Source organism: Pristiophorus japonicus, chromosome 15 (genome assembly GCF_044704955.1).
Source record: "Pristiophorus japonicus isolate sPriJap1 chromosome 15, sPriJap1.hap1, whole genome shotgun sequence".
In the NCBI taxonomy this organism is placed as follows: domain Eukaryota; kingdom Metazoa; phylum Chordata; class Chondrichthyes; family Pristiophoridae; genus Pristiophorus; species Pristiophorus japonicus.
This window is the reverse complement of record NC_091991.1, coordinates 62,133,321-62,146,425: the sequence shown is the minus strand read 5'-3', so window position 1 is coordinate 62,146,425 and position 13,105 is coordinate 62,133,321. Positions and strand designations below refer to the sequence as shown.

The following is a 13,105-nucleotide window of genomic DNA, read 5'->3' as shown; positions in this document are numbered from 1 at the left end:
CCGAGCAGTGGGAGGCATTCAAGGAGGAGATACTGAGGGTTCAGAGCAAGCATGTTCCTTTAAAGAAAAAGGGTAAGACTAACAAATCTAGAGCCCCCTGGCTGTTGAGCATACAGGGTAGGATAAAGAAAAAAGTGAAGGCTTATGACAGATACCGAGGGCTCAGTACTGCAGAAACCCGAGAGGAGTATCGAAATGCAGGGGTGAAATTAAAAAGGAAATTGGGAAAGCAAAAAGAGCATGAAAAAATGTATCCCAGGCTGTTAAGAGAAGCAATAGAGGAAATAGCAGAGGCTTTGACCATCATTTTCCAATCCTTTCTGGCTACATATGTGGTACTGGAGGACTGCTAACATTGTACCATTGTTTTAAAAGGGAGAAAGGGGATAGACCTTTCAGGCCAGTCAGCCTGACCTCGGTGGTGGGAAAATTATTTGAAAAAATTCTCTGAGGGACAGGATCAATCTTAATTTAGAAAGACAATGATTAATCAAGGACAATCAGCATGTATTTGTTAACAGAAGGTCGTGTCTGACTAACTTGATTGAATTTTTTGAGGTGGTAACAAGGAAGGTCGATTAGGGCAGTGCATTTGATGTAGTGTATATGGATTTTGATAAAGTCCCACATTGCAGACTGGTCACGAAAGTAAAAGCCCATGGGATTCAAGGCAAAGTGGCAAGTTGGATCCAAAATTCGCTCAGAAGCAGGAAGCAAAAGGTAATGGTGGATGGGTGTTTTTGTGACTGGAAGGCTGTTTCCAGTGGGCTTCCGCAGGCCTCCGTAATAGGTCCCTTGCTTTTTGTGATATATATCAATGATTTAGACTTGAATGTAGGGGGTTTGATTAGGAAGTTTGCATATAATACAAAAATTGGCCATGTGGTTGATAATGAAGAAGAAAGCTGTCGACTGCAGGAAGATATCAGTGTACTGGTCCGGTGGAAAGAACAGTGACAAATGGAATTCAATCCGGAGAAGTGTGAGGTAATGCATTTGGGGAGGGCTAACATGGCAAGGGAATACACAATAAATAGTAGGACACTGAAGTGCAGAGGAACAAAGGGACTTTGGAGTGCATGTTCACAGATCCCTGAAGGTAGCAGGTCAGGTCGATAATATGGATAAGAAGGCATACAGAATACTTGCCTTTTATTAGCCGAGGCATAGAATACAAGAGCAGGGAGGTTGTGCTTGAACTGTATAAAACACTAGTTAGGCAACAGCTAGAGTACTGTGTGCAGTTCTGGTCACCACATTACAGGAAATACATGATTGCACCAGAAAGGGTTACAGGGGAGATTTACGAGGATGTCACCTGGATGGAGAACATTTGCTATGAGGAAACATTGGATAGGTTCAGGTTGCTTTCTTTGGAACAGAGGAGGCTGAGGGGAGACCTTATTGAGGTGTATAAAATTAAGAGGAGCCTAGAAAGAGTGGATAGGAAGGACCTATTCCCCTTAGAAGAGGGGTCAACAACCAGGGGGCATAGATTTAAAGTAATTGGGAGGAGGCTTAGATGGGATTTGAGAGGCAATTTTTCACCCAGAGGGTGGTGGGGGCCTGGAACTCACTGCCTGAAAGGGTGGTAGAGGCAGAAACACTCTCCACATTTTAAAAGTACTTGGATGTGCACTTGAAATGCTGTAATCTACAGGGCTACAGACCAAGAGCTGGAAGTGGTATTAGGCTGGATAGCTCTTTGTCGGACGCCACGGACACAATGGGCCGAAATGGCCTCCTTCCGTGCTGTTAATTTCTATGATTCTATGATAGACAGAGTGGAAAAGGAGAGGGGCGGGGGGGCAGGATGGCGAGCGGGCGGGGGTAGCACTGATAAAGAATGGGATGAAGACAGTAGAGAGAAAGGATCTTGGGTCAGAAAATCAAGATGTAGTATTTTGGGTGGAGCTAAGAAACAACAGGTAGAAAGCACTTCAGGGGAGTAGTTTGTAAGCCCTTTAACAGTAGTTGTAGTGTTGGGAACAGTATAACTCAGGAAATTAGAGGTGGATGTAACGAGGGTAATACAGTAATCATGGAGACTTTAATTTTCATATAAACTGGACAACCCAAATTTGCAGTAAAATAGTGCTTTATCCTTGTTGGCCTAAATCGGCTCCTCATCCCTCAATGCATTAGTCATTGACTTTAAATTCTTCCTATTTTCGCAACCAGGCTTACATCCCCCACTCCCAGCAATTGTAGAGTCATCTGGCCTTTTGTGCATTCCCCGCCACCACCCCCCCCCCACCTACCATTGCCTGGTAATCCCACTATTGGCAACAGATCCTTTAGCTACCTTTGTCCTACTTTATGGAATTACTTTCATAAACCTCTTCACTTTCCTTTTCACTTTTTAAAAATGAATGTGTTCAACTAAGCCTTATGTCGCTCAATTGCTAACCCCTTTTTCTTACACGAATCTATGAAGCACAAATGACTGTTAGTGGCATGGTCTGTCTCAGCCAGGTTAATAGGAAATATATTGGACCCATAAGCTTGAATAACATGAAGAGATTGCATTAAATCAGACATTGGAAATGTGAAGTAATCTAGAAAGGAAAATGGTGTATATATATGTTTGTCAGATTCTTCAAGCTGCCTCTTATTTTTAAAGTTTCTCCCAGGGCCACACACTATTTGTGGCCAAGAGATGGGCCAGTGGGTAAGAAGCTTGCCCAACACTTTTGATGCTGTTGAGCCACCTGCTTGGAACTACATGACTAATCTAGGGCAATACCTCCCCTGATCTCTTGGTCCTCTTCTCCCCCCTGCCCCCCCTCACCACCAAGCTCCCAGAGGTGGGCAAGACGCTTGGTTGAAGCTTCAATTAGTACACTTTAAAAAAATGAAGCGGTATTGATCAGATTATGGTTGTGTAATGATACTAGCAATTTAGTACTTTGAGCTCCTTGATTTGTGAGATTTATTTGTGTGCTCTGCAATATATTCTTCATACCTCCAGGGAAGTTTTATCTGCAGCTGCAATAAAACTTCAGTTTGAAATATTATTGAGTCTCACAAATGACCTTCGGTTTTTGGGTACAGGCTATGGATTGAAGTGTGAATCCATTGATAACTAACTTAGCAAAACTTGTGTTGTCCTTCAGTCACAACAACCGTTGGACACTTTGGATGCCCAATTGAGACGTGCTCTGAGTCCAGAGACTGTGACGAATGTTCCAGTTGCTATCACTTCAATACAGGTGAGTGTCGAGGTATTATATGAGCAACTTTTCAAGTTCTGGTAGTGTGGTTTGAATTCCTGACTTTGTTAGAGGGAATTCTGCCAAGTTGGGGGTAAATTTGGGGCACAGCAGTGAGAGAATATGGGAAGTGTTCACGTTTGAGTAGTATCAAATTGGCTTCACCTTCAGTTTCCAACGCTGCAAGTCTCTTGGAAAATTTGTTGCAATACAGAAATGTCCTTCCATTCAACTTGCTGCACATTGAAGAAATAATTTATAGCAGGGTTTTATTTGTCATTGTAGTAGCTTAGGTAGACTTATACTGGTCTCTACTGTCTAATGAACTGGTTGGCAAAGTACTGATGTCATGAAAACCTAAACCTGTGTAGCCAGAAGAGAGAAATTTCATATTTATATATGGTGGTTTGTACTAGGATTAGTCTACAGTGGAGTCTGTTTAATTCTGGGATAAACTCAGGCACATAACGTGATTGCAACTTTGGAACAGGTGCTTAAAGTTTAGTGGCCTAAACACTACATTTGTCATGGTTTGTCGCTTGATTGCTTCAAATGTTCAGACCACCTTGGTGTTGCCAAACATTATGTGGATACTATGTGGTACTATTCCTGCATCTAGTACCATATAGGGTGCTGTGCGCTTATTTACTGGAATTGGAACGTAGCCCTTTTTTATACTCCGCAGAGGTTTTGTTTTGGATTGCGTCGCGGTCAACCCTGAACAAGTGAAGTTACAATCAAGCTCTGATGTCTCTTTTTAGTGTGTGTGTAAAAAAAAAAAAAAATTGGTAAAACCAATAGGCATGATTTTGATGCCATTTCAGTGCAGCTACAGCTATCAACAATTTATTTATGGAATGTTGGGTTGAATGATGTAGGTTTTAATGTTAAATTGATATCCTGGAGATTTGCTACATTATCTTAGCACCGAGAGTTTTATTTTTATGTACATTTTTTTGCCTTTTGGGTCATTTCCATTTGGGGTTTATTAAGTTGGATGATGATCCATGACACGGAAAATTATATATTCTGTGGAAGGAACAAGCTGGCTTGACAGAATATCCATTTCTCACACTATACATTCATAATCTTGACCTCCTGCTTGCTAAGTTTGTTAATTTCTCCCTAAATTTGAGCACTGCGTCAATCTCTTTTAAAACCAGTCAGCGCCCATTTCCCAAAATTCAACATGGGCAAAAGTGAAAGCATCTTGTTTGGCTCTTGCCAGCATTTATGTGCCTCTGGCTCCAATCTCATCAACTTTTCTGTCTGTCTACTAGAGCTGGACCTGATGGCATTCAGCTTTAATGTTCTGCCCAATCCTGAAGCAAGAGAGCTACCTTCCACCTCCAGAGCATTGCCCACTTGTGTTCCTATCTCATGCCACCACTACTGGATGCCCTTTTTCACATCTTTATTACCTCAGATGTTGTTTTCTCAAACACACCTCTATCCTTCACCCAATCCAGAATTCTATGCCCAAGTACTTCTGTGCACATCCATAACTGCCGTCCGTACCAAGTTCCACTGGCTCCATGGAGCAAAACTAAAGCTTACTTGAACAACACAAAAAAGCTGTGGTACAAATGGGATGCAAACTTTAGCCAAAGAGGAAGCCTGGTAATGTGCACACTCATGTCTCCAATGTGTTTTGCCCTGCATGTTATGTTTTGTTTGTTATAACTCTCTCCAAAGCAGAACAAAATTGTCTTCTGTGAATTACTACCCTTAGAATAGGTAAATTAGTATAAATCAAACATGCTAATTTTAGGCAGTTAAGTCATTAAACTTATCCTTTTTTCCTGTTATCACAGGGTGTGATTCCAGTGAATGGATCGATGGTGCCTCCTGGACAGAGCTTTATAACAACCGGCCTGCCTGGTGAAGGTAAAAAATTTACTGACATGAGCTACATTCTACAGTACTCCTTGCAGAGAAAGTGAATCTTGTGTGATGTTATAATGGATTACCGCTCAAAATATTTATCGTCAGCCGAATATAATCAAAGGATTTTTAAGTAGTGAAAGTGATCCTGAATTTACTACAGTTAAGGAGTGTGAAATGGATGAGTAGAGTAGATAACGTTAGTGGTCTTTTGTACCAAGTGAAACGAGGCGTGGGTAATTTTTTTCCCCACTGCATTAATGAAACCTAAAAGATTCAGATATGAATTTTGGCAAAAAATGTAGATTCGCTAGCTTGGTAGAATTTTGTTTAAATATTGATGCACAACTGCAACTGGTCCAAGCTCTATCCTGGCCAACTAAGGCTGATGAAGGCAATTGTTAATTTATTCATCATTGTGACATGAACAACTTGGGAAAATAAATCAAATACATTTTCAATCAGTTATGGAGTACCGTGTGATGTCATGGACTGCAGACAGTGCATTAAACTCAGAGAAAGTGTCATTTCTCATTGTACTTGGAGTTCATTTTTCAAAACAAATACTTGGGGCCCAAGTTTCCACACGACAAAAAACGGGCGCCCCTCCGAGCTGGGCGCCCGTTTTTCGCGCCGGAAAAAAAAGACGCTCGATTCTGGAGCGCCCTGCAGCTTGGCGTGGCGCCCAGGGGGCGGAGCCTACCACTTGCGCCGATTTTGTAAGTGGGAGGGGGCGGATACCATTTAAATTAGTTTTTTTCCCCTGCCGGCAACCTTGCGCGTGCGCGTTGGAGCGTTCGCGCATGCGCAGTGTGAAAGAAACATTGGCACTCGGCCATTTTTGCAGTTCTTTGTAGCTGTTTAATTTTTGAACATTTTTTAATATAAGCACATTGCCATCAGCACTGAGGCTTCTTGCAGCAGTGAGAAGGCTGCAGGAAGCCTCAAAGTTGAGGCAGCTGCACCCCCCCGTGGGAACAAACGGCTGCCTCCTCCTCCCCCCCCCCCCCCTGCCGTCAGGAACGAATGGCTGCCTCAACTTGTGAGGCTTCCTGCAGCATTCTCCCTGGCTGAAGCACTTTCACACAGGTAGGAAGATGGTTTATTTAATCTTTTCTTTGCTTATAAATTTTTATTCAGGTTGGATTTATTTGTATAATATTTGTATAAGTATAAATAAGGATTTATTATAGAATTTAATGACTTCCCTTCCCCCCCCCCCCCCCCCACCTCGTTCTGGACGCCTAATTTGTAACCTGCGCCTGATTTTTTAATGTGTAGAACAGGTTTTTTCAGTTCGACACAAATCTTCACTTGCTCCATTCTAAGTTAGTTTGGAGTACGTTTTCACTGTGGAAACTTTGAAATCAGGTGTCAGTGGCCGGACACGCCCCCTTTTGAAGAAAAAATTCTGTTCCAAAGTGAAACTGTTCTAACTGACTAGAACTGCAGAAAAAAAAATGTGAAGAATTGCGATTTCTAAGATTGTCCGATCTCCACCGGTTGCTCCTAAAAATCAGGCGCAAATCATGTGGAAACTTGGGCCCTTGAAATTTGAAGCAATCTACCTCCAATTCTTTCTCTTGATTATCACTGCATCTTGTCTTGACTGTCAGAATTGCCTGGTTATAACCTATGTTATGCTATGCAAACATTTTAATTGATAATAGCTGTCAGACACAGACCAACATTTACAAGGTGTCTTTCCTCATTTAATTTTTGTTCAAATAAATAAACCAGTCCAATTTTGAAAGCTCTAGAAGTGAGCAATCAAATTTTGAATATACTCAACCACATGAGCTGCTTCTACTTTTGAGATGATCTAATTTACAGCTGTATTTTTTAATAGTTTTTGTTCTCCCCTATTCCCACTCCAGGTTATGTCTCACAGCTAGGTGACAGTTTGACTGCCTCAGAAGACCGATCTGGCTATCCTGTGGTAGTGTCACGGTCTTGCGAGGAAGGTGTTGTAGCCTCAAACACAGCTACAATTGCTGGTTTTGGAAGTGGAGTTGTTAAAATGGGACGTTTTCAGGTAAGAATTCAGTGTTGCAAACCAGAGGAGATTAAAGCATTCTGTGTATTTTTTACCATACATTGCTTTTGTTTTGCCATAATCTGATACCTGTATCAATTTGACTATAAATCTCTGGTTTGCTGCTTCAAGATTGCTGTGCTTTTTCCCACCAACCTTCTCTCAATTCATTGAATTAGACATCATTCTCAGATAATGTTGAACAGCTATAAGAACCCTACAAACATATGCCAAATATTTTAAAACCCTATTTGCTTTAATTACACCACCCCCAGTGGAGGCGCTCCATTGTCACACTGGTGGGCAGGTGTAATTACAGCATGACAAGTTTTTATAGCCATTTTTATTATAATAGATGTAGGAATTTATAATGGCAATATAAAAATAAGGAATGTATGACATCAGAATGAGGATTTAATTACATATTGATCCAATTATGCCCTGCCCGCTAACCTCTTTACCTGATGACGACTGTTGGTCTTGACTCCCTGTGCAACACCATGGACGATCAATTAGTAATATGTAGATTTTTAGACTGTTTTTACATTTAATTCTTTCACGGTCCATTTAAGAGATTTTATATTAATGAAAAGAAAAATACCTTGAGTGTAACTGTAAGGCATGGCATTCCTTGGTGTAGGAAAGCCAAAATGTTTTGCTTCATTGTGCATTTTGTTCTATTATTGATCAGATTGATTACATTTTACAGCTTCAAACTTTCTTAAATTTTAGTTTTTTTGTATAATGGAGAATTTAATCAAAACTATCTCCAGTTAATTAAATTTGTCAAAATAACTCCAACTTCTGTCTTGGTGGCCGCATGTTGGGCCCAAATTTGCCCAGGAGTTGCTCCGTTTTTTTGAAGCAATTTGATTTTTTTGGAGTATCTTTAAAAATTGCAATTCTGTCCATTTAATTTGCACCAGTGTAAGTAAGTTAGTTAGGATTTTTTTTAGTTTAGTTTTTTGTTCAAAAGTGGGAGTTACCAGCCACCTACGCCTGTTTTGGCCATTTAAGCAAGTTTGGACAGCTAATAGTTGCTCCAAACTAACTTAGGCCAGCGTATGTGGCCCGCACAGAAAACCCTTGTGGAGAGTTAAGAAATCAGCGCAGGTAAGTACATTCTAAAGCACCAAGCACTAAACAAAGCACAAAAATAAATATTCAATAACAAATAAAAAATACAAGGAAGCTGAGAAGAGCTGCACCTAAAGCACCAAGACTTACAAAGCACTAAACACAACACAAAAAGTAATAAACATTCAATAAAGAACTGAAGTAAATCCTACCTTCAACTAAACTCGGCAGCGGGAGGCCATTCGGCCTGGGATAGGGGCGATAAGACGCACACCGGGAGGCTCGGCTCAACGCAGCATCTGTGAATAGGGGAGGGAGGGAGGGAGAGGCTGAACGCGGCATCTGTGAACGGGGGAGGGAAGGAAAGGCTGAAAACTGCATCGGTGATGGTGGGGGGTGGGTGGGAGAGATCAACAGCGGGCCTGGCCGGTCAGGGATAGGGGCGGTGAGCTTCGGGCCCCTCCCACACAGCCTGCAGAGCGCACTTTCAGATTCTGGGGGTGAGGAGCCACTGCGCATGCGCGCGCATGTGCAGAGATCCCGGTACTGTGTTCAGCGCTGGGACCTGACTCCGCCCCCCTCTGCTTTTGCCACGCCAAGGCCTACGACGGTCCATGGCATGGGGAGAATACGAAGCTACATTTTCACCGCCGTTTTTGGAGTACAAAGTCGGCGCACCTCAGGCAAGTGCGCCGTTTTAACCGGAGGGCCATATTTTAGCCCGTTATGTCAGTCAGATCTTCCGACATATAGCATACTTTTCAGTACCTGCTATCATACATTTAACAGTTCTGTGTTTTATGAATAATTTTAAACCCTAGCCCAACAACAGAGTGTGCATTTGACTGCTTGTGTCTTCTCGTTCTTTCATTCATGAGCAATGTTCCCTCTAATTTTTTTGGCCTGCGCAACCCCATTAAAGGGCAGCGGGGTCTATTCAAAATGCAGCCTATTCGTGGTTTTCTATTTAAGGCCGGCTCATGCGCGGGACCTGGCCGTGCAGCTTAGAGGGAACGTTGCTAATGAGCCAAACCTGAATGAATTTTTGTTTGGAAAACCACTAAGTAACTTCTTTCCTTGTAGGTTTCTGTTGCAACAGATGATGTCTTGTATCAAGAAGCATATGATAAACAGGAAGAGAGTAAGCAGAAACATGTTTCAGATGAGTCTTCCTTTTCTGGAAGCAGCCCTGAAAGTACAGTGGTAAAACCTTCTGAATATGTCAGTCGTGAAGATGTGGTGGATAGTGCATCAGTAACTCAAAGCAAAAACAGTAAATCTCCACCATACCAAGAGCAGGAGTCCGCCCAGCAGGCAAAAATAGGACGATTCCAGGTCACAACAAGACGAGACACAGTTGGTCGTTTTTCAGTGGCAAGGACACAAGATGAAGTTACTTATGAAGCTGGCAAGGGAAACTATCCCTGTGTTCCTGTGACTACTGCTCCATTAACAGTACTCTCATCTGGGCCAGTGGATCACATTGGGGCTGCAGATCAAATTTTACCACCAAAAGAATCGATTGGATCAGAACAATATCTACACACAAATGGACCAGTTCTACTGGAGGCTGGACAGCAACCCTATTCAAAGGAACTGGATCAAACACAGGTTGATAGTGCAGGGAGTACAGTCTCTCCACAATCACCAGAATCCAAGGGTACCATCATTGTACAGAACCTTACTAACTCATTTAATTCCTCCTACGTAAGCAGTGATAATGATTCAGAAATTGAAGATGAAGATATGAGGAAAGAGCTGCACAGATTGAGGGACAAGTGAGTGTTGAGTTACTTTTCAAATTTGTCTGACGTGTTCAATGTACACTGATGTAAATAAGTCTGTTTCCAGCAGTTAAGTGAAATTTAGCAAGTATTAAAACATATATATTAACACTAGTCTGTGAATAGTCACCTGTCTAAGAGAGCAAGGAATGCTTTCGAGCCTTGAGATTTGCAGGCTTGTCTCATTCCATGTATAGAAAAAAGCAACAAATCATTTTTTAATTTTTGTTGTTTTACCTTCAAAGGAGGACTTTTCTATTATTTTCCTGAAATAGCAGGATAATTAAAATGAATACATAGCTTGAGAAATGGTGCAAGAGGGACGGATTCAAATTCCTGGGACATTGGAACCGGTTCTGGAGGAAGTGGGACAGGTACAAACCGGACAGTCTGCACCTGGGCAGCACCGGAACCAATGTCCTGGGGGAAGTTTGCTAGTGCTATTGGGGAAGGTTTAAATTAATATGACAGGGGCATGGGAACCTATGCAGGGAGACAGAGGGAAGTAAAATGGGGGCAGAAGCAAAAGGTAGAAAGGAGAAAAATAAAAGTGGAGGGCAGAGAAACCCAAGGCAAAAAGCAAAAAGGGCCACATTACAGCAAAATTCTTAAGGGGCAAAGTGTGTTTTAAAAAAAACAAGCCTGAAGGCTCTGTGCCTCAATGAGAGGAGTATTCGTAAAAAGGTAGATAAATTAACTGCGCAGATAGCTGTTAACGGATATGATGTAATTGACATCATGGAGACATGGCTCCAGGGTGACCAAGGCTGGGAACTCAACATCCAGGGGTATTCAATATTCAGGAAGGATAGACAGAAAGGAAAAGGAGGTTGGGTAGCGTTGCTGGTTAAATAGGAGATTAACGCAATAGTAAGGAAGGACATTAGCTTGGTTGATGTGGAATCTGTATGGGTAGAGCTGCAGAACACCAAAGGGCAGAAAACGCTAGTGGGAGTTGTGTGCAGACCACCAAACAGTAGTGAGGTTGGGGATGGCATCAAACAGGAAATTATGGTTGCGTGCAATAAGGGTACAGCAGTTATCATGGGTGACTTTAATCTACATACAGATTGGGCTAACCAAACTGGTAGCAATACGGTGGAGGAGGATTTCCTGGAGTGTATTAGGGATGGTTTTCTAGACCAATATGTCGAAGAACCAACTAGAGAGCTGGCCATCCTAGACTGGGTGTTGTGTAATGAGAGAGGATTAATTAGCAATCTTGTTGTGCGAGGCCCCTTGGGGAAGAGTGACCATAATATGGTAGAATTCTTCATTAAGATGGAGAGTGACACAGTTAATTCGGAGTCTAGGGTCTTGAACTTAAAGAAAGGTACCTTCGATGGTATGAGATGTGAATTGGCTAGGATAGACTGGCGAATGATACTTAAAGGGTTGACGGTGGATAGGCAATGGTAGACATTTAAAGATCACATGGATGAACTTCAATTGTACATCCCTGCCTGGCGTAAAAATAAAATGGGGAAGGTGGCTCAACCGTGGCTAACAAAGGAAATTAGGGATAGTGTTAAATCCAAGGAAGAGGCGTACAAATTGGCGAGAAAAAGCAGCAAACCTGAGGACTGGGAGAAATTTAGAATTCAGCAGAGAAGGACAAAGCGTTTAATTAGGAGGGGGAAAATAGAGTATGAGAGTATGCTTGCAGGGAACATAAAAACTGACTGCAAAAGCTAGTATAGATATGTGAAGAGAAAAAGATTAGTGAAGACAAATGTAGGTCCCTTGCAATCAGAATCAGGTGAATTTATAATGGGGAACAAAGAAATGGCAAACCAATTGAACAAATACTTTGATTCTGTCTTCACTAAGGAAGACACAAATAACCTTCCGGAAATACTAGGGGACCGAGGGTCTAGTGAGAAGGAGGAACTGAAGGAAATCCTTATGAGTCAGGAAATCGTGTTCGGGAAATTGATGGGATTGAAGGCCGATAAATCCCCAGGGCCTGATAGTCTGCATCCCAGAGTACTTAAGGAAGTGGCCCTAGAAATAGTAGATGCATTGGTGGTCATTTTCCAACATTCTATAGACTCTGGATCAGTTCCTATGGATTGGAGGGTGGCTAATGTAATCCCACTTTTTTTTAAAAAAAGGAGGGAGAGAGAAAACAGTGAATTATAGACCGGTTAGCCTGACATCGGTAGTGGGGGAAATGTTGGAATCAATTATTAAAGATGTAATAGCAGCGCATTTGGAAAGCAGTGACAGGATCGGGGCACGTCAGCATGGATTTATAAAAGGGAAATCATGCTTGACAAATCTTCAACAATTTTTTTGAGAATGTAACTAGTAGAGTGGACAGGGGAGAACCAGTGGATGTGGTGCATTTGGACTTTCAAAAGGCTTTTGACAAGGTCCTGCTGGGAAGGCCACATAGTACGCATGTCAGATATGAGTCTCCCGAAGCAAATGCTTTATGCGGAGCTCCTTCATGGTAAACGAGCCAAAGGAGGACAGCGGAAACTTAATAAGGATACCCTCAAAGCCTCCCTGATAAAGTGCGACATCAGCACTGACACCTGGGAGACCCTGGCCGCAGACCACCCGAGGTGGAGAAAGTCCATCTGGGAGGGCGTTGAGCTCTTTGAGTCTCGACGCAAGGAGCATGAAGGGGCCAGGCGCAGGCAACGGAAGAAGCGTGCGGCAAACCAGCTCTACCGACCCTTTCTCCCGACGAATGTCTGTCCCACCTGTAACAGGGTCTGTGGCTCCCGTATCGGACTGTTCAGCCATTAAAGAACTCACTTAGGGAGTGGAAGCAAGTCCTCCTCGATTCCGAGGGACTGCCGATGATACGAGATTACTGTGCAGAATTAAAGCACATGGTATTGGGTGTAATGTATTGACGTGGATAGAGAACTGATTGGCAGACAGGAAACAAAGAGTAGGAATAAACGGGTCCTTTTCAGAATGGCAGGCGTGATTAGTGGGGTACTAATCACTATTATCTGAATGGTGACAGATTAGGAAAAGGGGAAGTGCAACGAGACCTGGGTGTCATGGTACATCAGTCATTGAAAGTAGGCATGCAGGTACAGCAGGCAGTGAAGAAGGCAAATGGCATGTTGGCCTTCATAGCGAGAGGATTTGAG

At 42.5% G+C, this 13,105-nt stretch overlaps 1 protein-coding gene across 4 annotated transcripts in view; it reads left to right on the top strand.

The window, feature by feature from the left end:
* Positions 1–13,105, top strand: part of LOC139280809 (serine/threonine-protein kinase WNK1-like) — a 200,007-nt gene that overhangs the window by 163,004 nt on the left and 23,898 nt on the right. For all 4 annotated transcript variants that reach the window (XM_070900527.1, XM_070900528.1, XM_070900529.1 and 1 more), the window contains 4 exons: positions 3,117–3,212; positions 5,027–5,099; positions 6,974–7,131; positions 9,292–9,986. In XM_070900527.1, coding sequence (XP_070756628.1) covers positions 3,117–3,212; positions 5,027–5,099; positions 6,974–7,131; positions 9,292–9,986 — 1,022 coding nt within the window. The remainder of the gene's footprint in view (positions 1–3,116; positions 3,213–5,026; positions 5,100–6,973; positions 7,132–9,291; positions 9,987–13,105) is intronic.